The 26,079-nt window shown below is 39.5% G+C and overlaps 1 protein-coding gene across 5 annotated transcripts in view; it reads left to right on the top strand.

The window, feature by feature from the left end:
- Positions 1-25,391, top strand: part of TNFAIP8 (TNF alpha induced protein 8) — a 59,198-nt gene extending 33,807 nt beyond the window's left edge. For 3 of the 5 annotated variants that reach the window (XM_086769845.1, XM_086769842.1, XM_086769844.1), the window contains one exon: positions 23,557-25,391. In XM_086769845.1, coding sequence (XP_086625971.1) covers positions 23,622-24,122 — 501 coding nt within the window. In that variant the 5' untranslated portion in view covers positions 23,557-23,621 and the 3' untranslated portion in view covers positions 24,123-25,391. Of the gene's footprint in view, positions 1-5,011; positions 5,132-20,782; positions 20,894-23,556 lie in introns of those variants that run through there. The other 2 variants (XM_086769841.1, XM_086769843.1) reach the window with 2 other exon arrangements.
- The last annotated feature ends 688 nt before the right edge of the window (positions 25,392-26,079 follow it).

Raw genomic sequence — 26,079 nt, 5'->3', positions numbered from 1 at the left:
ATTTAAGTATGGTACCTTTTGAGTTTACTCCATGAAAATAGCTGGTTGGAAAGCTTTGTTTGTAGTAGTACTGTGAAAGCCAGTACTTTGTCTAACTATACAGTCTCACATGGGACAGTGTAGAGCAACCCTATTACTTTCTCATCATTGCTCCATGCAACATTCTCCATTCTTGCTAATTCATGGGAAGGAAAATCTCTCCAGCATGTCTGTTGGCGTGGCATGAAGAAACCATACCTGCAGTGATGTGTGTTATGTTCCTTTATGGTACTTGCACACCTCTTTCTTTTGTCTCACAGTTGGGAGTAGGGTGGGAAGCCCAGATTTCCTCAGCTACCATCAGAGTTCTGTCATGTGGCTTCAGATGACTCAGTGCACCTGCAGCTGGCAGAAGACAGGCAGTTGGCTTAGGAAGAAAAATATGGTTGGTGGCTGTCATCTGTAGCAAGGAGTTGAAGTCAGACGTGGACCTTATTTTTATTGTTTAAACGTTTGCAGTCATTGAAGGTAACATTCTAGACGACCAGAAGTTACCACCAGACAACTTTAATTATGTTATCCAAACATAGGGAGATTTAAAAAAAAAAAAAAAAACAACACCAATAAGTAAGGTTTGAAGTGTTACATTACCACTTCCTTCTCTAGAACTGTTATAGGGCTATGCAGGGTTTTTTTTTTTTTTGCAGTAGGAGATTTATTCTTGCTTTCATGGCAGCTACGTCCTCTTGAAAGCTTCTTCCTGATACTTTTCTGTAGTAGTGCTGCTTCCTCTTTTTTGTGAGTTAAAATATTGCAGGTTTTTTTCATATTTCAGCACTGAGCTTCAGAATTGTCATGGCAGTAATTTTAGCACCATTTTTGGGCTACTATGATTTTTGTTATTTATTTTAAATATTTATAGAGGACATAATAGGTTTTGCCACCTATGTCTCTAATAAGAAAATGCTTCCATAAACAGGGCTGTTTCAGCATGCACTGAGACACAAAACATGAACAAGGTTTTGAGCTGGGCTGGGGACGTGCTGACACAGCTGCTCATCCTTTCACAATGCCCTGCACGCTGCTGCAGTAAGCCAAGGCCTGGCTGCAGCCTGTTCTTTCTGTGGTAACCCAGCCTTAGTGTTAGCAGAAGTGGGAACAATTCACAAGTAAGGAGCTAAAAAACAAAACAGAACAAACCCCAACGAAGTGTTTTGTAAAGTAGAACCAGAAGTTTTTTGTTGCAGCAGAGAAGGTGTAAAGGACCACACTTCACACTACTCCCCTTGTCTTACTCGGCTTCATGGCTTTTAGACTTCTAGTACTAGACTTTAGTACATAAACCCATTTTTTCAGTGTGTGTGCCACACAAAACCTTTCATTTTCCTCTGGGAATTCTGGCCTTCCTTCTGAGAGAGAGTGGTGGGCTTTAAGCCCTTCATTTTAGGAATTTAATTTTTTTTTTTCCCCCTAAGAGAGTCTGCCCTATGAACTAATGTCTACTAATTCTATTTTTAGAGGTTTTGTCATTCTTAGTTTGGTCTTTCCTAATCCATATCACATGCACAATTTACAATTAAAGAGATTTTTCAAGCTTCCAGGCTGTTAACTGATCATAGAATCCAAAACTCAGTCTGGATGCTTCAGTAACTGGCTTTTCCTTGCAGATGAGGTAGTTTCGTCCCTTACTTGGGCACCAGCATTGTCCAGAGAGTCTTTAATTTTTATCTGCCATATTTTTTTTATTTTTATTTGCCTTCTAAGTAAAATTATTTGAGTTCATTAGGTGCAAACTCTGAAGAGGGTGAGAATATCCCCGTGATATCGTTGTTGGCGACATGGACAGTGCAATTGAGTGCACCCTCAGAAAGTTCAGCGGCGACACCAAGCTGTGTGGTGTGGTCAACATGCTGGAGGGAAGGGATGCCATCCAGAGGGACCTTGACAGACTGGAGAGGTGGGCCCATACAAATCTCATGAAGTTCAGCAAGGCCAAGTGCAAGGTCCTGCACATGGGTTGGGGCAATCCCAAGCACAAATACAGGCTTGGTGGGGAATGGATTAAGAGCAGCCATGAGAAGAAGGACTTGGTGGTACTGGTGGGTGAAAAGCTGGACATGAGCTAACAATGTGTGCTTGCAGCCCAGAAAGCCAACCGCATCCTGGGCTGCATCCAAAGAAGCATGGCCAGCAGGTTGAGGCAGGTGATTCTGCCCCTTTACTCTGGTCTGGTGAGACCTCACCTGGAGTACTGTGTCCAGCTCTGGATCCTCCAACATAAGAAGGACGTGGACCTGTTGGAGCAAGTCCAGAGGAGGCCACAAAGATGGTCAGGGCTGGAGCACCTCTCCTATGAGGACAGGCTGAGAGAGTTTGGGCTGTTCAGCCTGGAGAAGAGAAGGCTTTGGGGAGACTTTAGAGTTGTCTTCCAGTACCTAAAGGGGGCTTATAGGAAAGATGGGGAGAAGTCTTTAGCAGGGCCTATTGTGATAGGATGAGGGATAATGGTTTTAAAATAGAGGGAGGTGGATTTAGATTAGATACAAGGAAGAAATTTTTGACAATGAGGGTGGTGGAACACTGGAACAGGTTGCCCAGAGAGGTGGTGGATGCCCCATCCCTGGAAACATTCAAGGCCAGGTTGGATGAGGCTCTGAGCAACCTGATCTGGTTGGAGATGGCCCTGCTTCTTGCAAGGGAGTTAGGCTAGATGACTTTTAAAGGTCCCTTCCAACCCAAACTATTCTACGATTCTGTGATCAAATGCCATTGCAAGGCGCTGCTAACCTAACATCAGAAAATTACCTACTTAAACTCTTCTTCATCTGGTTGGGGTCTTTTCAGCCAAGAGGTCTGTTTTTAAGAAGCAGAACAAACAAAATGAAACAGAAGAAATCATTTCAGAAAATCTGAATTTAGACCTTGTACACAGGAAGAACAGGGCTGAGTGAGGAGATGCAGTCATAACTCTGGAGGGAAGAAACAAAACAAAATAATTGGGTTTTTGTTATCTGTCCAGAGAGATCTGAACTTTCTGAGAGATTTGAGAAATCTTAATTTGCAGAACTTGCTGATGTTTAGCCACAAGGCTCATTATCTCTCCACGTCCATCTGTCATCTAAAATAGCAAAAGACATCCATCCATTGTGTAAATCTGTTCAAGGCTATTGATATTGGGTTATATTCTGGCTGTTTTATCTCTCTACCAACGCTCACTCCGAAGGTGGTTGCAGTTTATCTTGACTAGCACTATGTTTCTTCCTGTTCCTCCTTTATTCTCTGTGAGGTTTTTTTTAGTTGTTTCAATCTACTGTCCAGTAATTACTCCAAACCAGTAATTTCTTTAAATTTTTTTTTTAACTTGAAAATGTGGCTTCTTTAGCTAGTCCAGTGTTGTAATTACTTTTTCTTCTGTGATATCGCTTAGGGTGATACTCGCTTTCGTTCTCTGTGCTTTGAAGGGTGAAGCTGCTGTGCATTGCCATGCCGCAGGAGATACTGAGGCCTGTAGAAGACAGCTAGCTTCTCTAGAAATGTCCTTAAGGGACCCATGGAGTTGTGCGTGTTGCAAAATTAAAAATTGCTAGTGTCACCAAGAGCCTTTAACTAAAATGAGATCTGTCTGTCTTAGACGTGGAAGAAGTACATGGCAAAGGACAGTCCTTATCATGAACAAAATCACTCAAAATAGGACAAAAGTTACTTACATTTACTCTGGTCCCCAGAGCAACTTTGCCATGGCTGAAAAATTCATACCTCTCTTCCTGACTGTACCTTTTACGTACAAGACCATCCTACCTACTTACAGTCTTCCCATAAACCTTAGTGAATACAGCTGAGTGTTAAAATCTGAAATGTTTGTATTTTTTTTTCCTATGTGCCCCAGTTTTGTGCAGCTGGCAGCTTTGGTGCTTTCTGGTTCATCTTATTTCTACTTGACTCCAGTGACATTCTCACTGTTAACAGCATTACTTCCACGAAGACCCTGACAGCCCCTCAGGCACGCACATTTAATCCTGTGAGGGGGAGGTAGGTGGGAATTTGGTTGTGTGTCAGAGCTGGCAGCGCCATCGGGACTTCTCCTGAGAGATGACGCCTCTCCTTTTGTCTGAGCAGTCACGCTTCCACTGAGGTTTTGTCCTGTGCACTGTACTAAAAATATTTTAAATGAATAACTAGGAAAGTATAATTCCTTCTGGCTGTGATTTTTACTAGAGGCTGTGCCAATCAGAAAGTAGACTTCTGAGTAATTCCTCCTCCTTTTGCCCCGAATGTGTATATGATGCACAGCGAGTTGAGGGGTGGGAGGTGCAGAAGACCACTATCCTCTTGCTGTGCTGTAAAACGATGTTGTGTAATAGTTAAAACAACAATCTTTGCTGTATAAAAATAATGGTGTCTGTAGCACAAAGAAATCAGATATTTTTCCAGGAAGGAAAGGTGAATTGCCCCTTTCAGGGTAGATGGCACCATGCACTGAGCATGAAAGAAAAAATTATTTAGCTGAAACTACCTGAAAGAAAGCTGCTGCTTCTCATCCTTTAAGCACCTATTTAGTCATCCTGTATTAGTCACTGTAATTACGGAGGCTGTAGAACTAATTCCAGATAGACACTGGTGTCGAAATGTACAATTTAGGCTTAAAAAAATCATTTATTCAAATTAGATTTTCCTGCAAGTTAAGAGAGCCCCAATCTGATTGTCAGTTACCACAATCAGACGCTGCTCCACGCTCAGAGCTTTTTTGGTCTCCTCTGCTTGCTTTCTCATACCACGCTGGCAAGCTGCAACAAGTGAAACTCCACCCTTCCTACAGACTGAGGAGAATAAAATGCATAAACGGCGGCTGCTGGCGAGTAAAATGAGGCTTTCTGCGAAGGTGCTGGGTTTCCAGACAGGCTCTGGTGTGCGGCTGAGAAAGGGGCGGGATTCTTTTCAAGTAGCTTAGTTGTGATTTGCTGAATTCATAGACTTTTCCCCTTAAAATCCCAACCCTCTCGCTCTCTTTTTTTTTTTTTCCTCTCTCTTCTTTTTTTTTTTTTTTCTGAGAAGTTGACTTGCAGCTGCTTCTCAGTGCGCACGTCAGCTGTAATCTGGTCCCCAGTGCCTTGTGCCGACACCATGAGTTCAGAGGCTGAGGAGCCCAAGGAAGGTACAGTTTTTAATTATTTTCACAGGAGAGGAAACGCGCACACTTGCGTTGCTAGCAGCACTTTTGTGAGTGCGGAGGAGAGTTTCTGCTCGCTTTAGCTCTTGGGTGTTCAAAGGGGAGGGAAAAGGGACTTGGCAAAACCATCCGAAGTCCTGCCGATTGCGCTGGATACGAAATGACCGAAGTGTTGGCACCCAGGGGTATCTGTCTGTCTTGGCAATGGTAGTTTACTAGCATGTGGAATACTGATAAGCGGAAGAAACGCTGTTTCCAGACTGCCTAGGAGTAGATTATCGAAAGAGGAAGATCTTTTTAATTTGGAAGCACTGTATTTTTCAGCAAAAGAGGAAGTTGAATGGGGGAGAAGTAAAAGGTCATTATTTTGGGAATAAGCTTGATGCTGCTTACTTCCCTTGTGCGAATGAGTGTGCACGCACGCGTGTGCACACGTGTGCGTGTGTTAAAGCTCAGAGGAGTGTGCCAAAGCTACAGGGTTTCATTTACTGCTTCTGGAGTGGAACGTGTGGAGGAGCTGGAAGTGCTCCAACAAAAATACTGTTATTCACTGGTGTTGATTGGGAGGGGGTGCGAGCTGGAGTAGGACAGTAGGGAGCAAGTGGGGGAGGAGGAGGGCAATTTCCTGAAAGTGCCTAAATACAAAAGAGCATTGATACAGAAGAGGGAACGGGGCACTAGTGGGGCCTTGCACTGGATTTCTGAGAGCAGAACTGATGTTTCATCGTTATGTGTAGTCCTTAGGGAGACTCAAACTTACAGAGGTCCAGTATGGCTCAGAAAAATAATTTAAAAACCACAACCGATAAGCAAGCAGCAAGGCAACCTAAGCATTTTGTATTTGGTGAAAACAAGAAGTTTCTATAATGTTTCAGATGGTTTTCCCCTCACACTGTACAACTTTCCCCCCTTGAAGAATAACGTTGCCAGGTACCTCTGTCTGCTTACCTGCCTGAAAGAGTATTTTGTTGATTTGCAGACAGGTCATCTTGGACTGAATCAAACTTAATGCTGTAGAACAGATTTTTTGAAAAGCAGGACCGGAAAAAAATATTTCTCTATAGAAACTTTGAAAAAGAGAATATGTGAATAAGAATATGGCAATATGAGCGTGCTCCCTCAGTTTTACAGCAGAAGAGATCAGCATGCAAGCCATAGCATGAAAGGTCCTTGGGCTTACGTGCAGGAAGCTCCAGACAATTTTACCAAGTTGGCTATATTTGAAATGTAAATCTTCATGTTTAAAGAAACCTCTTACCTTCTTAGATGACTGAGATTCTTAAAATCCTCTGAGAATATTTTTGCCTTTCTGTGCATTTCTTTTGAAACAATTTGAGATGTCAAGATCTTCATGCTGAAAAAAGCACTTGGAGCAGGTGGCTGAGACAGGAAAAGAAGGGTAGCTTTTTGGTTAGTTATTTTTAGCTGGGAAAATATTTGGTTTTTGCTGTCCCGCGATTTTAATAGGTTAGAATGGAAAATAAAAGCAGTAGCCATTGTGGGAAGATGAGGGACAGATATCACTGAGAAGGTTTTTCAGTTGATCTGTAAACATATTGCTGGTAAAACGCTCCCATCTGTAAGAGAATAATTTAGAAGGTGCATTGAGAAAAGGTGGCGTAGTGTGTATGTGAATAAAGTCTGGGATTAATGGGTGAATATATAGAACTGCAGCTTTTACACTTCTTTGCCTAGTCTAATTCAACGTGCCATGAAAAATCACAGATCAAAATACTGAAAAATACAGTCAAATACCTGTGGATTTGTGGTGGTCCAGTGTTATGTGGCATAAAATAGGTATTGAGAGTCTTTCAACTAACTAGCTGTGTTTAAGCAAGAAACTGTGCTTTTTGCATAAAAAAAAATTTTGATGCTTCACAAATTCAAATTGAATTTGGGGCTCACGCTTTTGGCATTAAAGATATATAATCTTTTAAGTGGTTTACCAAAGAAGGAGTGGTTGATTTTTCCTTTAGGTGCAAGACCCAATGTCACTCTCTGACTTACCCACTAATTGTGAGGCCTGGCCAGGGAATTAGTACATAAAGGTCTGTGACTGATTATGGAACGGGTAGAGGGTACATTTGGACAATTATAAAATAGTTGTTTTACCAAATGCTGTACATTTCAGGGCCAAATCAAGTGATGAAAGCATAGTGGTTAATCTGCTACATACTAAAAAAAAGAAAGGAAAGGAGGAGAGAGCTACAGGAAAAATGTTATTTTAATGTTATTTGTAAGCGAAGGCAGAGTTTTTCTATTTTCCTTAAAGCAGAGATGCTCAGGTAGCCCAGGAAGCATCACTGGCCGGGAGTGAGTAAAGGGATATACCAGGAGCTCTGAAATTCAGTTTCAGCTGCCAGGCATGACTCTCAGACCATGTGTTGGAAGATCAGTCTGAATGAAAATGAAGATTGAGGGCACAGTAATAGCATTGAACATCATGTAAATGTGTTCTGACAATGATCTGAGGCAGAAGTGAGCAATACTGCACTGTCAGCTACTTTATACAAGTGAATCGCAGTATTTGGAGAATATTGGAGTCTCTATAAAAGTGGATTTAATGGGTTAATGTGGATTATTTTTTAAAATCTGCATAACAAGATCAAAGACCATAGGTTTTACTACTGTAAAAATGAACTATAGCCATTGTTACAGTGAAACACAAAACCAAAGTCAATTTTGAATGGCTAACTCCTGAATATTTTCTTTTTTATATTTAATCAAATAAAGGTAAAGTCTTTGATGCAAGTAAAATCTTAATTTTTTAGCAGGCAATGGGAGTAAAAAGACCTTGTGAGAAGACAATCATTACTTCACTGTATTTTGTACTAATTGCTGGATATGGGGTATGCAGCAATGTGTCTGAGCTTTTCAACTTCTGCCTTTGATCTCTGCGTGGTCCGTATTGGAATGGTAACATGAAACAGTTTTGTTGTTTTCCTGTTCTGCTGCTTAGTAACATTAGAACAATCTTTGTATTCATCTGTATCCCAGAATACTGTGGTAAATATGTGTACGTGCATGTGTTGGTGTGTGTATGGCATCAGTCTGTATTGCATTTACAGATTCCAACAACTGTCGTGATATAAATAACCCTGGCACGTTTTCTTGTAGTTACTTTTGCTGTGGGTGAAGCAAAGAGCATGGTAAAGTCAAGCAAAAGACTACAGCATTTAATTGCATGGCACAATTTCAATCTGATGTTGCATTGTGGCCTGTCATGTACCAAGGAAGATAATAAATGGTTTCGGGCTGTTATTTGACTTAATTCCTTTCTACGATCAGAAGGAAATGTTCTTAATGCTATCATATTAAAAATATGTATCATTAATATATAGCTTTTTAAGTACGTCCCAATACTGGTTAAAACTATTGTGGTGTTAATGGATTCCTTACATCGTATTTCTTCAATAGAAGGAAATAATAATTTATGTAAAGCTTCAGAATGCTTCAGCTTTGTTTTACCGGTTTTATGTTGTGTATTTAGAAAACAACAGAAGATAAATCTAATGTCTCAAAGGAAAAGTAAAATAATAACAGGTATCAGAGCAAGTGTAATGCATGGCCTGTGAGACAGTGGATGTTGTATTACAAACTCAGAAGCAGTGAGAGCCTGTGTTGCATCTTTATCATACTTATAGTTTTAAGTACCACATTTCATGGGAGAGAGATCTCTCTGTATTCCTAGAAGTGATCGGAGCTTTTTTAGCCACAGTTAGCATTTTTTCATCCAAATGAGATTACTGAGGAATGAGCTCACCTGTTTAGGTTCTTTTAGAGCTCAGAACAGAGGCACAGGGGTTATAAAATTGCAGAACACTCGCTGTTTTGCGAAGTCAGTATTCCCTCCTGTAAGTAGTCATGGGTTTGCTTTGACGTTTTGCATTCACATCTCACTGTATGAAAGGTTTCCAGGGTAGAATCATTGTCTGCTCTTCTGCTCCTACAGGCCACTTACTCCATACAAAACATTGATGGGAGTCTGTAATGTAAGATTCTGCATCCCACTATTTCCAAAACCAGCATTTTTTAGAACCTTTTATGCTTTTGTGATAGTGAATGGGGAGATCTGAACTGTGCAAAAGTAGAGCCCTATCCATATGTAAATGCAACATGTACCAGGAGATGACAGCACCATTTCATGTTCACTTTTGAAGTTACAGACTAACGCGGGTGTTGGTCTCTTTTCCCAAGTATCAAGTGATAGGAGGAGAGGAGGTGGCCTCAAATTGCACCAGGGGAGGTTTAGATTGGATATTATGAAAAATTTATTCACTGAAAGGGTTGTCAAGCATTGGAACAGGCTTCCCAGGGAAGTGGTGTTGTCACCATCCCTGAAGGTGACGTGTACATGGGGTGCTTAGAGAGATAGCTTAATGGCAGTGTCAGGTTTATGGTTGGACTCGAGGATCTTAAAGGTCTTTTCCAACCCAAATGATTCTGTAATTCTATAATTAGAATGAACTGCATGACAACCATAAGCTTAAACAGAAATGGGATGTCTCAGTGTTCACTTTTGTACATTACTCTGAATGTGAATCGTGGTGGCTTTGACAGCTGACAAAGTTAGAGATTGTCCCCTTGACTTCTGTGGAGCTCATTTTTCCATATGCAGCTCCAGGAAAGCAGCACTAACAATAAGGACTTACCCCACATACTAGACCCACCTTCTGCTCTCACCCTAAAGACTACAAAATGTGGGCTTCCTTTGTTTCACCTGCTCTTCACCTACTTTCCCGTGTCAAAACATCAATCTCTGTAAAACGTTAAGGACGGTGAAACAGGGGCTTTTTGTTGAGAATAGTCTGAAAAGTTCATTTCAGGAGCAGGAAGAGTCATCTGGCCCCAATGGATATGTCAGAGATCTAGATTAGTCAATTTGAGGATTTGTTTGTTCCCCAGATAACTTGCGTACTGCCGATGAAGAGAACTGAAAGATTACTGGGGTCATACATATAATGTACGCAGCTCTGTAGACCGGAGCAGTGCTTAACCATTCGGCGTTTCATGTAATCCCTTCTATAGATTATTAGAATTCAAGTTTAATAGGGCAAGCTAAAGGCAAAATAAATCATTTTATACAGGAAAGAATGAAAAAAGGAAGTAAGCTTATGAGATGTTAGAAAGAAAGAAATATTACTAACCGGACTCTGTAATGCTGTATCACATAGGCATGGGGAAAGCATTGCCAGAGGTGCAGATAGTGGGGGCAGAAGGAAAAGCAAGAGGCTAACATCTTAATGAAGAAGGAACAGTGGGAAATTTGGAGGAAATATGACCATAGTACACAGGCAAGTCAGAACTGCTAGATTTTTTTAATGTAGTTTGGAGGATTGTACGTGTAATGAAGCAAGATACAGGAAACAGAGGGCTTTGAGGACAGGAATACAACTGCCGTGGTTTGTAGTACAGCTGCTACAGTTCCATCTAGCTGTGGGCACTTGATTCTCTTGTTAAAAGCACTGACTTAAGGCTATTAAACCATCAGACCCTGGAAGCAGCTCTGCATCTCTCCCCTCAAAAGTGGAAAGAATGGTTGGTTTTATTTTCCTAGCCGAATCAGGGCAACCTTTAAGTTAACTTACCTGTGAATGGACTAGGTGGCCACTCTCATCGCTTCTTCTACAGGCTCAGAATTGAATTAGTTGAACTGGTGGTTTTTGTTGTATACCGTGTTTGGAAGTCCATATGGAGTAGTTGTCTTCTGCAGAACACTTTGTACCCCACCTGTCCTTTGTCCAGTTGGAGCAGATGAGGAAGCTAGGTGGTAATTTGAGCAGAGGCCATGGGATAAGCACTGGCTGTAGCTGGTAGGTTACTTCAGAGAATCACTGAGACAGGTTAATAATTTAGCTGCAATTGTTAGGTTAAATATTAGATTGCTTTGTGAAAATTCCATTAGTGTAGTTATACTTATGTAATCAAATATTTTAATCCATAGTGAACCACAAGACTCGTGATTAATTTCAAATAAGATACAGTTCCTTGAGCTATCTGGTCGATAGAATCGTAGATTAACTGAGGTTGCAGGGAATTTCTGGAGTCACCAGGCACAACTGTCCACGCAAGGGAGAGCCAGCTTTGAAGTTGGACCCAAATTCTAAGTTAGATGAGATTGCTTAGGTTTTTTCTGGTCAAGTTGCTAGTGTCTTCTAGAGTGCTGGTCTCACTACTTCTCTAGCAATGTGTTCCAATATTTGACCACTCTTGCTATGAAGGTGGTCATTCCTAATGAGAATTCCAGTTGTTGCTGCTTGTGTCTGTTGCCTCTTTTGCTGCGTATCTTCAAAAGAGCCTGGCTTTGTCTTCTTTCTAACCATTTGGTAGTAAGTTAGAGGTATCGGTTAGGTCCACTGTTAATCGTCAGGGTAAAAAAACCTAGTGCTCTCAGCATGTCCCGTGTTGTGCACTGCAGCTCCCCAGCCATCTTGGTGGCTGTCTGCTGGACCTGCTTCAGTTTGTCAGCTCCTTTTCTGGAGGGATACTGGGGAGCCCCAGGCTGGATGCAGTACTACAATATGGGAAGACAGTACTTTGTTTTCAAATTCTACAAGTCTTTCCCATCTTATAGAACTGATTGTTGTATTGGAGACTGAGTTTCCCTTTCTTCCTTGCATTTGTCTGTTGTTGACAGCATTTGCTGTGTTACAGTGTTTCTTAGACCCTCAGGTTATTTTCTCTGAGGAATTTGCAAGCTATGCACTGTCATAAATGAAACAGGTTCGAGGAGATCAGGGAGCAGAAGTCAGTGAATCTCTTGAGAATCAAAGTAAGTAACCGGGTGAGGGAAGGGCCTTGTGCCTACATTTGAAAAGCTGTGTTCTTCATCAGTATTGTTTCCAAGTATAGCAACAGGATAAATGAATGGCTTCTCAGAATAATGAGTGTTTTGTAATACATGTGCCAGGGATAATATAAGGAAAATGTAACTCTCCAATACTAATTGTAATTTGTAACTTCTATTCAAAAGCACACATCATTCCTTTCCTCAGTAACGATTTGTCATTTGCTCAAATCTTCTGTTAAGTATGACAGTTTCGTAAGGGTTCTTCAATACTGCTTTTTGAGAACCAAATTGCTTCCCCTCCCCCTCTCTCCTCAGACTTAGAGTCTCTAGAATCACATTTGGGTAATATATAAAGCAAATGAAAACTATATTGCAGATGTTATTTCAATCTTCTGGACTGATTTTTTTTTCTGTTAGATTACAAAATGTGGTGAGAGGAGAGTATTTCGGAAAGAGGTGTAAAACAGCTACTGATTTTTATGCTGCTTTATGAAACAACTTCTGTTTTTCTTTTTCCATACATCACGCTCAATAGAAGAAGTAGTAGGCTAAAAATAGTTTCATCTATTTCGTAATGGCTTTAAAGCCAAAATTACTTTTTTTCATGTTTAAGGATTATTTTTTCTTGTTTGCTTGTTGGGTAGATACTTCATGGATCCAGTAGTATCCCGTAGTAGTACTGCTGGTAGTAACAGTTGCTGTATATGAAATTGGAGTGCTTAAACTGACTGTTTTTGCATTAATAAATAGCACCAATGCCAATGTTATTCTTATTGATAAACATTTTTTTTTTTTTGTACTGTGGTAAATCTGGAAGTTAAAGACTTTCATGTTTTCTGCCTGCATCAGTAGATTTGCCGATTTACTTGTGTTTTTTAATGGTAAGTGTACATTTTTTCTTTTGTGGACTCACCTCCGTCATGACTACTGGCCAAGATGTGCTGTGGGATTAGCGATGCAAATGCAACTGCCAGTGACTTAGTTCTTTTAACCATAACGTCAGCAAAAGCACAAGATTAAATCTGCTGTCTGTTGGGCACAGTCTTGTTTTGAGTGAGGAGGAGAGAAAGTGGGAAACCAGCCCTTTGAGAGTTCCATTCTGCATTCATCGTTTTGTGATATTTTCTCATAAATTCTGGTTTTCTTCATAAGATTCCCTGCCTGGGTTGGAGCGTGGCTTGATTCAGTTTCATCAGTTGATTCTCTGTCACAGTTCTGTTTTGTGGTTCATTTCTAGTGCTTGGCTGGCCAGCAGCGATAAGTAGAGAGCCTGCCCCTCTGCATGGCATGGTGGATTCAGTCTGGGGTACTTGGGATCCATAAAGTTCACCACACATCTGTTTCAGTGGAAGCAATGTAGAGGATTGAATAAACACTGTATAAGATAATTTATTTTTCCCGACCTTCTGCTGAATTCAGTATTGATATTTGTAGCTAGACAGGTTAGTAATGCGAGATCAAAGAGTCTGTTTTGCATAGAAATAGGGGAAACTTACATTTCAACTTGATGTAAAATATACAAATGTTGGGGTATCTGCAGAGAGTCCTGTTCCTGCTGGCAGATTACAGTAATGAGAACAAATTGCAGTAAAGTGGGAGTTAGGATTTCATTTCACTGAGAGTATTTATCCTTGAAAGGTTTGTAATTTGAAATCCAGGGACACATTCTGAGATGTATTTTACGTATCTGTGAAGGTCAGTACTTGCAGGTTTCTCTAAGGCACTGTGATTTCAGTGCACTTCTAAGATGTGATATCCTCAAGTCTTGATCCCAACAAGTTTACATTTCACAGGAATTAATGAAGCACTGAATCAGTGCATGCACAGACAAGCTTCCACTTAATTAACTTCATCAAAGTGTGTCAGAAACTTTGACTTTGAAAAATGCAGAAATTCCGTCATGAGATCTGTTTTTGCTTTTACTGTGTCCGCACAACTATTCTACAAAGATAGTTTTATTAATAGACATAAGAAAAAGAAGTAAAGAAGCTGGATAATTCTACAGTAGTCGACAACTGTAAAAAACAGTACGCTCAGAGTCCTGTGCCTTTCCCTAAGGAGTGAACTACAAAATAGATGCAGCTTTTACAGAATCACAGAGCAAGTTGGGGCTGAAAGGGACCTCTGGACACTGTTAAGTTTTAGTCAGTAAATATATTTGCAACATTTAAAAATAAATAGGGTTGCTAGTGCTTTGCTGGTTGTCAAAGGTCTGTATCCAAATAATGCTGGTTCCTGACATAAAATGACAGTGTCACACACAGGATGTTTAACCAGAAGATTTAATTTTGCAGGAGAACAAGTTGCTAACAGTATTAAAGACCTGATTTTTCTCTTATGCTTTTTATTCTACTAGGATTTAATGACATTAATGAAAGCAAAAGTAAATTCTTAAGATATGTGGGGAGGTGGACCTATGTTTTGGCAGTCTTAGTGCTTGAGAGTTTAGATGCTGTAAGGCCAAGGTTTGAAAGCTGCTGGTCTGGTTATTTTTTCCAAGTAAGTGTTATGCATAGAAATACTTTGCATACTTTTTCAGCTGTTTTCAGCATTAATTTTGAATTGGAGATGCCAGGAATAAAGCAAACCAAGTGGAAACAGATAGGAGTCAAAGCAAAGCCTCCAAAAGACAGACTGTGCATTTGGGTCCTGGGGAGCCTGTTCTGAACTGACAGCAAGGGAGTAAGGGAATGAGGGAGAGAAAATACTCTCAGCCACTGATTTAATGGCTGGAAGTTTGGACAGAAGTCCTGGTAATTGTGGGACGGATAGAGAGGGAGCAGGTTGTGGCTACTAAATACTGTGAGAAAAAATTAAAACTGAGGGGTTCGTTTATTTTTCTGCTTGTGGAAGAGGAAAGTGAAGGAAATGCATGTTAGCAGTAGCAATGGAAAAGGCCAAAATGGCCACCAAGTGCAGTCCTCCATAATCACAGGTAGCATTGGTGCAGAAGAGCACACAGTGTATGTACAGCCATGCATTTAATGCCAGAAAACTTGGCCTTCATCCCATAAAACAGGAAAACAGGTAGTAAAAAATTAAAAACTGCAGAAGAGGTGTCACTAGTGTAAGTAAAGTAGATAAGTAAAATTCTTAGATGGCGTGTTTTCTTGCATTTTATAATCTGCATTTCAAGGCTGATATTGAAAAAAAGGATACAGTAACCAGAAACCTGAGAACTGAGTGTCCTGGGAATCACTGATGTTTTTTCCTGTATCTAGCCTGTCGCTGTGGCAATCTTCAGTGCCTCAGAAGTTTCTTTAGAAAGGAAAAGACAGAAATCAAACTATGGGCGGCGGGGGCAGGTGTCATTTAGTTTCTCAGAGCTGTCAGTGGAAGATACAAGAGTAATATATATAAACAAAGTGCAAGGTAGCAATCCAGCCTTCTCAACATTACATTGAAAGAGAGATACTGAGGGACTGCATCTTGTCTGCAAGAAACAGGCTGCTGCACGGAGCGACATCGAGAAGAACAGAGAACCAGAACTAGAAAGACAGGAAAAGCATTATTAACTACTTTCAAAGCCATTGTAAGATCACTGACAAACCTTTCTGTCATTTGAACTCTCTAAAGCCTCTGCTGTGGCTTTCTTTACATGCTATTCAAAATATAGGCCCTTCGCATTTTGACAGCCAGGTGCTACCTTGTCCTTGTAATTGAGTTCCCTGTTCCTCTCATGCCAGATTGCCATCTTGTCTTAACCTTCCAGCTCATTGTATTTTTGTCACATGTATCTTACCCTTCCTCTGAACTCAGAGGAACTTCCTCGCCACCCCACCCTCCCCCCATGTTGAATTTAAGCCTCTCCAACATATTCAAAGTTCCCCAGGGCTGTTGGTCTCTGCTTTTCGTTCTGCATTCAAGCCAAAAGCTCTGCAGTTATACTCCAAGTCCTCTGCCTACAGCTAAGGTTTTTTTTTGTATGAAGATAGTCCTTTTGCCAGGATGTTTATAAGAGCTATTAGATACCTCTTTTTAAACATTAACTTTTGTTAAGACCTTCAGTTGTAATGGCCAGATTATTTTATGGTAAGTGCCACTTGGGTTAGGGAGCCTGGCACTGTTGCCTGGCTGCAGTTTGGTACGTGTTTATAAGGCTGGACAAAAAAATACAGTACCTGCGTTGCATTTGTTTGATCAGAAGGAATGACCTAAGATACACTTTATTTCCTATTAAAAGATTTGTGCAGTATTACTGTTGAGTGTGCATGGACACCTGGCAGATGCGGAGGAATTTGGTGTAGCCCTGAAATGGCCAACAGCTGAGATACACGGGCTGCATGTTTAGTACCACAGCACCTGCTGTTACATTCTAGCAAGATAACAAATGGTGGCAAAGGAGTGAAATACCAAATTAAGTTCATGACTCTGTTCTGTGTGACTGTCACTTCTCTGTTTAATATCCAACGTGTTTTAAAATATGCTTTTCTAAAAGCAGTCATCAGAAGTTAATCTGCTTTTTTCTTATAAAGGCTGCAATAGCTTATTAAAATACATGCAGAGACCCTAGGAAAAAGAGCTTTTAAGAAGGCTTTTTAAATTTCTAAATCAGCTCCAGTCTGTGTATCACGTGATGTGCAGGGTGGCTGTGGGAAGCACAGGCATGTAAAACCAGAATAACTTGTTGGCACAGACTGCTCTCATGGGACTGCAAATCTCTGCACATACATTCTTGTTGGAAATAGCATCTTTCCCTGCCACACTACCCAGCCTTAACCTCCAGGTACTTTTTTTGGCAATTCTTCTCACGTCTTGATCAAAAAAAGTCGTTTGTTTTCTGTCTTCTCATGATTTGGTTTTGGTTTTGCAGCTAGAAAGTGGGTCGTGTTTTGCTATTGGTCAAATTTTGCACATTTTAATACACTAGAATTAAATAGCAAAATCAGGAAACATGAAACAGTATCATATGCATTTTGTAAACCTCTTGACAATGACTTATTCAGCACTTGACTGAGTAAAAAAAGGTGTTCCCAATGGTGTTTGCTAGCTTTTCTTTTCTTTCCTGTGTTCCTGCTGCTAAATGTATGCTCACTTTGAGTACGTAGATTAGTCATACTGTATATTTCAAAAAATACTTGATTAGCCAGATTTTTTTCCAGAATGGCTTGACTAACTGTTGCTTCAGAGTGACTTGCAGCCTCAGAGCTGACTTCCAAATCCAGTGAGCCTGCTCATGCAATTATTCGCCATGCATTAGGCTTGGCTTCAGATAGGGTATTTTTTCTTTTGAAGGTCTTCCAGTCTGAATGTTAAAATTAGTACATGTTGCTTGACTAATTAACATTCTCATAGTATGCTTACTTGGTAAAGATTACAGTGAGTGAGAATTTAGTACAATTTACTGTACCTATTAAAAGAACTGTAGGCAAAGGTTACTTAGCTTGATGAATGAATGCTTTGTATGCATTGAAAATTGTAGTTTAACTATTTTCTAGTTAAAATTTATATTCATATATAAATCTACCTTTTTAAAAACAAGAAGCCAAATGAAATATTTGCTCTTCAAATAAGGACCTTGTGTACTTGAATCAAAAAAGTAGAGACGTGGAAGAAATAAGTACTGTATAGGGCACTTGTTTTTGGTTGGGTTTTTTTTTTTTTTTTTCTCCTGCACTTAGCCGTTTGCCCTCTGGGTTTTCCACTGCCTGATGGTGCTTGCCCAAGCTGTGTGTGCTGCTGCAGTCCTTTTCTCAGTAAAGTCTGTGGCTGGCCTGGTCTCCTCACCCCTGCCGTCAGCCAGCTCAGAAGCTGCAGCCCGACTGTCTGAGGTTGCGGAGCGAAAGCTGTCAGAGCGCTGTCTGGTCTTGCATGTCTGGTACAAGCTTCAGTTTTCATCAGCTTTTGGAACGCCAACATGTGAACAAATGCTTGCAAACACAGGGGCGGCCCAATATGCTGAAGTGACTGCCTGGGGACTGCTGCGTTTGTTTTAATGATTTCTACATTACTTTATCTGTGCTTATAAAAAGTTTAAATTTAATGCACCTTTCTCCCAAGAAATTTTGAAGCACTGACTTCTGTTTAGAAAACCAAAACACCACCACCACCAGAAATCGTTCTTTGAAACAGTGACTTACTCAGATGGCTAAGAAGCAGCTATAAATCATGTTGGCAACTAGAAAAATCAGCTTACCTTATTCATATTTGAAGAACTCATAGTCTGTGTCCTTCCACTCATTTTTTAATCTTATTGTCAGTAATACATTTGACTACTACATTTGACAATGTAGTAAGTACATTGTCAAAATTGTTACAGCCCTGGTAACAGGTTTATGACTATTTCTGCCTATTCTGTACTTCAGGACTTGCTCATTCACTGATGCTAGCTCTTGCATTTTCTCACTGTCAGAGTTTTACCTTACTGAAGTAATGTGTTTATACATGAAGTCATATATTTATATGCCTCAGTATATTTATTTTTTCAATGTTTTTGACCTTTATCATTCCTGAAAACAAAGGTAGCCCTGTAAAGACCCAGAAAGTAGAAGGCACAAGGAAAAGTAAAAATTCAGTAAGTTTTTAATTCCTTACTATCTAGGTAATCTCATTATTTTGGAGGTGCATGACTCATGGTCATACACACCCGGAGAGCGTAGTGCTGTCAGTCCTGCTTGATTTCAAGTTGCCTCCTTCCAGGGAAATGATGCTCTCTCACTCCAGGAGTCTGACTGAACATGCAGTTCGTACAGCCAGCACAGGCTTCCAGCTTTAGCTCTCACCTGCAGTCTCTAGAGAGGCAAACACGCTCATCCACACAGGATGCCTGGCAGGAAATCAGTTCTGATGTTTCTCAGAGCTGTGTGGTACAGACTTTTAAATGCTGTCTGAAGTGCTCAGTTGGTGCTGTCTCTTTCCTCCTAATCTCATGTAAATGTTCTTTGTTCCTTGCCCAAAAAACCCTGTAATTTTTGGACCTTGCGCTCACCACGTACTGATGCAGTACAGGTATGCTGGTCATTAAAATGAGAACTGGGTCTCACGCAGCAGTGTTGTTATTAATGGCTTCACAGTGGCATTTTCTCTTCCTCTGGGACTGTTGTATCAACACCACCCAGTACATACGCTGGAAATGCAGCTCATGTCAACTCTTGACTTGCCCATGGAATTTAACATGGTTCCCTGGAAGTTTTTACTGGGTGCTTTTTTTCCTGGTCCTTCTTTATTACAAGAAGACTAAAAATAGTCAGTCAGCCAAGTATTCACTGTCAATGTACACAAGATCGAATACAGTAATCTTAACTGCAAGTAGTGTCGAATCTACTGTTGACACTTATCTTGTGGAAAAAACATCCTGCCTTGATATAAGGCAATGAAAAGATCTGATTCAACTCTTTTTCGTCCCAAATACTTCTTTTTTTTTCCTTTCTTTCTTTCTTTTTTTTTTTTTTTGAGTTTAAATAGAGTTGGGAAATAGGGTATTTGGTAATAGGTATTTGTCACAGTACAGAGTGAGGTGTACTGGCTTCCATGTCAGGGAAAAGTCAGCATTGCAGCCGTACGCAGTAGCCTTCTTGTACTTCTATACCAGTCTCCTGAGACCCTGTTAACCCACAATTCTAAATTTTTACTGACAGTTTATACTTCCACCACAGTTTTAAGGAAAATATGTGTAAGGTAAAATAGCTGGGGGAAAACACATCCAGAACGCTACATCTCCAATATTTACAGACTTTAACACACAAAGTACTAATGCTAAATGTACCTACTGTTGGTTGCAAAAATTAAGAAGTTAATAAGCTCCCAACTTTCGCAGGAGGTAATGTCTAGCAATTTGTTTGGTCCTCTAAATCATAAATTAGACGACTTTGCAGATGTCCCTGTTTCCTCTAAGATCCTGTGAGTTTCACAGTAAGGGAGACAGGATTTCCTCTCAGAGCCTTTCCCTTTGCACGGCTCTCTTCTGCGGCGGGGCGGCTCTATTGAACATAATCATGTTCATTTGAACATAATCATGTTTATTTGTATAGACTGTACAGAAAATGACACCTCATTGATTTCAAAGGGGTGTTTTTTCATCATATACTTTAAAAAAGTGAAGTGTGAAACTGCACATGAGAAATAGGAGCTATGAAGAGCAGTCATGAGCAAAAACTATCTGTGAGATGCTTAAAATTAGTGGGATCACCTGCCCAAATTCTGAGGCTACTGCAGGCCACCAGAGAAATGGCACTATTAAAGTGCAAGGATGGGACCTGTCAATACAATAGGTGTAGTCAGAGATTTATACATCCTGGCCAGCTACTGTAATCACTCTGAAAAGTTGATGCTGTACCACCAACTCTAAGAAGATGAGGCTGTTTTGTTTAAATGTAGATTTACAGTCTTATTTTTAGGTGCTTGTGTCTGAAATTGTTGTCAGAGGTGTGAAAGGGGATGCTCGGCTGTCTTCAACGTTGGGAGTGGGGGCTGGCGACACTTGCAGCCAGCAGACACCCCTCGCTGGCACCCAGTGACCCGTGAATCAGTCATCTCTGATACAGACGAGTATCTGCATTTGCAGATACCAGGTTAATGTTTTAACCTCTTCTTGACACGTCCCCTGCCCTTTTGAGTCACCGGACCTTTCTTCTCCCTCCCTTTCTGCTAATGGTTCCAGTTGTCAGTTAGCAGTAACGGCTCTTGGTGTTGCACTGCTTGCTCAGCAGTGCCATTTCCTTTCAGCTCTCTTTTCATGGAAGTGAAACCACTGCTATATATTTTTGCATTCTGAGGTGCTAAAGCAAAATGAAGCACTGCAGGCAGGAGAGAAAGGTAGCTGAGAAGAGCTGCTCTTATGGTGAGAGGGAAAAACTCACGTTCACTCCGTGATACCTTCTGACTGCGTTTCGAAGTGCATGATAAAGTGTGTGCTGGATGGAGCGGAGTAAATAAGCCTCAGGCCAGTCTTCATCTCCGGTATTTTGTCTCTTTTTCAGCTGTCAGCATTAACGTTTGCAATTCCATTTGATGAACAAGTAAGAAATTTTACTGTTTTTTAAGGGAGCATGGATGTTTGGTCTGAAGGAGCTCTATAATGTAACTACTTAAACTCAGTCTTATTTAAGCAATTACCAGTGAATAAACGTTTTAGGTCTTTCTGTTATGAGTAGTGAGGAAAAATTCTGATTATAAAATACAAACAGTTTGCACGTTCCTTTTTGGATTGAGTTAAATACTGAAGTAGGAAATTTACATATTTATAAATTACATTATAACCTATGTAATAGCACAGGGAAAATGAAGCGGACTTTTGATGTATTGCAAAGTAGATAGAAAGTAGGCAATGTGGGGTAGTCCCAAAACTTGAACAGTTTTTAGATAAATACCATTAAGAGTTTAATACCTCTAGTAAATGAGCAATTCCTTTTTTTGCTTAACAATGGTAATTACACCTCAAACTTCACTTTGACAAATGTTAAATTACATAATGTAAGGGGTTTGTTGTTGATAAACTGTAAAATTTTTAGAAAACTGTCATGTTTTCAGTTTATTGATATTTTGCAGGTGGTTATGTGTAAATTGTTAGAACCATACCTGAGTGTTTCTGGGACTGGCTGGAGGCAGGTTGTACAGATTTCTGTTCAGTTACCATGGAGTATTCTGTGTGATATAGTTAGCATTTTATAAGAATACCTACAGCATCCGGAGAAATAACATTTTAAAACACATATATTTTGTATTGTAGGAGGTTTTTCTCTACAATTTATGGAATGTACTTTGAAACAGCAACTGCTGTTAGTACGATCATCTATATATCTTTGTGGAGTGTCAGAAAGAAGGTATCATGAGCAATTAGTAAATTGGAAGGCTTTCAGAAATAGAAGTTATGAAGGAACAATTGATATTCCTGTTTTGGAAGAAAAAAGCTATCGTTCATCTGTAGATCTTTGTAAAGCCTTGGATGTTGAGTTCTAATATTTGACCACCCCTTGAAATACTTTGATTAGTTTTATTTTAATAGTAACAATTGCAGGTTTATATTTAAAAGCACAAAAAGTAAGTCAAATGTTTTCAGTTCCGATTGACTGCTTTGCGTCTTAAATGTCTTCCTGTATCTTTGTGGTTGAGAAACATGTCTGTCTTGTGATCTTGAGTGCTTTGCCCACGATAGTTAACAATGGGTTCTTTGATTTTTGAGTATCTTCACTTAATAAGAATTCTAAAAAATGCGCTCAAACGCTGTAAGCTTCAAAACAAAATGCAGGTATGCACGGAAAGCCTTAAGAAAAAAACCTGCTTGGAAGGTTCTGAGATGATAAAAAAGGAGCCTGTTACTAAGTTTCTCAAAGGTACTGCTGAATCAAAAAATATGTGTGTGTCTCACACGTCCTGAAGGACAAGTTCCTTCTATTTGCTGGAACCTCAGAGCCATCCTGCGTCTGAACACACTCAGCTGCCCAAATATAAACAGTTAAGAGGAAACCTTTTTCAAATTCAGGGGCTTATGGTTTGGCATCTGCAGAGTTTATGTTTTCATTAAAAGGAAAAAAAAAAAATGTTTCCAGGCCCTATGTTTGCAAAGGAAACCTTCCATATATGAAGTAAGTGTAAACAGAGGAAGCTCTCCTTCAGCCTGTCTGAGTCTCCAGGAAAGCTGCAGCATAAAGGCAGCCATGCCCCAGACTGTTCAATCTGGAAATACAAATTCATGTGTGACTTGGTGGAGAACATGCTGCAAAGGGAATATGCTGTAAATAATGGTCACTGGCAACAGAACACGAGCAGTAGCATTTCACAAAACAAGTCTCTGAAAGAATGTTTGTGGTTTTTAAGTGTTTGAAGAAATTACAAACTAGTCGTTCGGTATATTGGTGCAAGCAAGCACAGTTCTAGAGGTATAAATCTATTGTAGGATCTACTTTATTGGTCACAGAAGGATTTCTATGTCAGGTTATGCTACCAAGTTATAGCAATCCCTAGACTGTTAATTTTTGGCTATTTCTGCATTAAGTGTAGGACATAGAAGTGTTACTCTTTCCTTCTTGCTTTCCTTCTGAAAACTAGCATCTTCAGATTGCACCCAGAGAATCTCAGTATTGCTTGCTGATGAAGGATTTTTATGTTTGTATTATATTTATATATCTCTATATATGTATAAAATACATACATAAAATAGAATACATGTGTGGGATTTAAATTCACTGATCATGTAAAATGCTAAGCAGGAAAAAGTTTTGCAGTAGTAAATTCACTGAATTACTATCTCTAACTGAGTAGCACTGGTAATTGTCATGACACTGGGATAGTCATGGTTTCAGATTTCATTACGAGTATGAGACTCAGATCAGACTTACCACTCATTTGATCAAACAGGGCAGGTTTACTGCCTCGCTTTGAAATCTCACCAATCTATATATAGAGATACTTCAGAACAATTTTGAGCAAGTTCTATCTCATTTTGTGTTTTCTCAAAAATAAAATAGTCTAAAAGAATGTAAATCTAAAGACAACAGAGTTTTAGGGATTTAAAAGATAAGGTTTTCTGCAACTACATACATAAGTTTGCATTGTTTTTGTGGCAATTAGTAGGACTAACTTGAATGAATAGACATGGAAATATTCCTCAAGTTATGGTCCATAGTTCGTCTGTTATGAAGTACTGACTACATACCTTTTTTTTTTTTTTCTCCTCCCCCAGTGGCCACAGATGTCTTCAACTCCAAAAGTCTGGCCATTCAGGCCCAGAAGAAGATCCTTGGAAAAATGGTGTCCAAATCAATAGCAACTACTTTGATTGATGATACAAGCAGTGATGTTTTAGATGAGCTCTACAGAGTGACAAAGGAATATACACAAAATAAAAAGGAAGCAGAGAAAATAATCAAAAACCTCATTAAAATAGTCCTCAAATTGGCAATCCTCTACAGGAACAACCAATTCAATCAAGATGAAATAGCGTTGATGGAGAAATTCAAGAAGAAAGTTCATCAGCTGGCTAAGACCGTTGTCAGTTTCCATCAGGTGGATTATACCTTTGACAGGAATTTTTTGTCCAAACTGTTAAACGATTGTAGAGAGCTACTTCATGAAATCATTCAGCGTCACCTAACTGCAAAGTCACATGGACGTGTCAACAATGTGTTTGATCACTTCTCTGATTGTGAATTTTTGGCTGCCTTGTACAATCCCTTTGGACCTTATAAACTCCATTTGCAGAAACTTTGTGATGGTGTCAACAAAATGCTAGATGAGGGGAACATATAAGTATTTGTATTAAAGTTGACTGCCTATGCATTGTTTGTAGATGGAACACTGTTGATTTATGAAGGAATAAGGGAGCATGCAAAAAGGGTTTTTTACATTATGACAATATTTGCAAAATATCTTTATTAAATTCATTCCTTATTATGAGCTATCTGTTGCTATTCACAGTCCATCTGGAAGAAAGACTGCACATGACTTTTTTTACTGTGCTTTGCTTACAGAACAGCTGGATAAAGCCAATAGAACAGTCCAAGTAGAGTAAGAGTTGCAAGGTAGATACAGAAAACAAAATAATATGCTGTCAGACAATCCAAATCTTTCAAATATTTACAGAATTATTTCTAAACTATCAGAGTCCAGTAATGTTAGTAACAGGCTATCATGGTGATGGTACACTCTATAATTTCTTTGACTTATTTGTAAAATATAGATTTGATTAATTTATAGTCTTTTATGCTCTCTGCACAGATCACAGCTTCCTAGTGTTGCCCTTCTGAAGCATTCAGTTCTAAATAGTATCAGTGATGCTGTTACGTAGAGTCTTAATGGACTTGTTCATCTCCAGCTCAGCGGTGAAAACTTCCTGTCTGCAAGACTACCAAGTATAGATCCTTATAGACCTGCACAGATGCTTGCTTCCTTATGATTATATGGGGATTATTTGAGGAATAAGCTACAGAAAAATAGCCTAACTGGGGAAAAGCATTCCCTAGAAAACACTTGTGGTACGTAATTTTAACTCTGCCTGTAAGGTAAAACGCAGTGACTTACCTGTGCAATTCCTTACGATATTTAGAATCCTGCTTATAGGTCATAATTCTTTTTGAAAAGGTGTGAGTCAGTATATTCTATACACTAGGCTGATGTGGATGATGATGTGAATTCAGAAAATGTAATCACCTGAAAATAAATTCCAAGACGATTTGCTTTGTGTACAATGAAACTAGAAACAGAAAATAGGTTTATCGTTGCATTATATACTGTTTAACTAATGGAATCTTGAATAATTTTTTTTTTCTTCTTTTCTCACCTTTCATCCTTCTTTTTCTCCCTTATGTTCTGCCTGCCTTGCCTTTGGGGATAAAAAAATGTGACTTTCTAGACACTGTAATGTACTTAAAAACATGAAGTTAATACATTTCAAACACCTGAAGATTTTTTGTTAGGAAGCATATAAAGAATTTGCTGTTTATTTAATTGCCAGTGTTTTTGCTGTTTGCTGTGTCCTTTTGTTTTAATGAGTAAACCAAAGAATATTTGCACTCTGAACTTTTCATGCCTTTTTTTTTCCCTTGTTGCATTTTAAAGAGCAGACTTGACCTGTGTCAGGAACAAAAGCATCACAGCTCCTAACATATGGCTTCAGCATTACTTGTGATTTTTTGAGAGACAATTCACTTTTATTCATGTTTGTTTCGTCATTAGCCTCTGAATATTCCCAAAAAGGTGCTGGAAATGTGCCAGAGAAATGTGTATTCAAAATATTAACTCATTTTATGCAAGCCACTTGTGTCTTCACTAAGGAGGACAGGACGGTACCTTGTTTAGAACCAGGCACAATATACGCATGTGCTGCGTAAACCACAGAAGATTTTCCTCATCCGTGACCCAGGACATTTTGACTGCTGAAATATGAATTTTTTCCGGGACAAAATTGCTTAAATGGCCTTTGTACATTGTTAATGAACACCTGCTTACATGTCTATGACCCATACATAGTACAACTATGTATATTTTCATGACACAGTAACTTCTTATTTAGTCGCATTATCTGGCCATATACTGTTTAGAAAAAGTGAAAATTGCTCATGGAGATTAAATTATAACCATAAAAACTTCACAATTTGGAGAAGTTATATTTAGCTCACAATCTCATTAGATTCTTCTGAGGTGCTGTAACAATAGTTTTGTCTGGCATTCATTTTCAGTTACAAAGAAGTGACTTCTTAATGATGAA

The sequence above is a fragment of the Chlamydotis macqueenii genome, chromosome Z, assembly GCF_036417535.1.
Source record: "Chlamydotis macqueenii isolate bChlMac1 chromosome Z, bChlMac1.mat, whole genome shotgun sequence".
Classification (NCBI taxonomy): domain Eukaryota; kingdom Metazoa; phylum Chordata; class Aves; order Otidiformes; family Otididae; genus Chlamydotis; species Chlamydotis macqueenii.
Note: the sequence above shows the minus strand (reverse complement) of the source record. Positions and strands in the feature narration are given on the sequence as shown.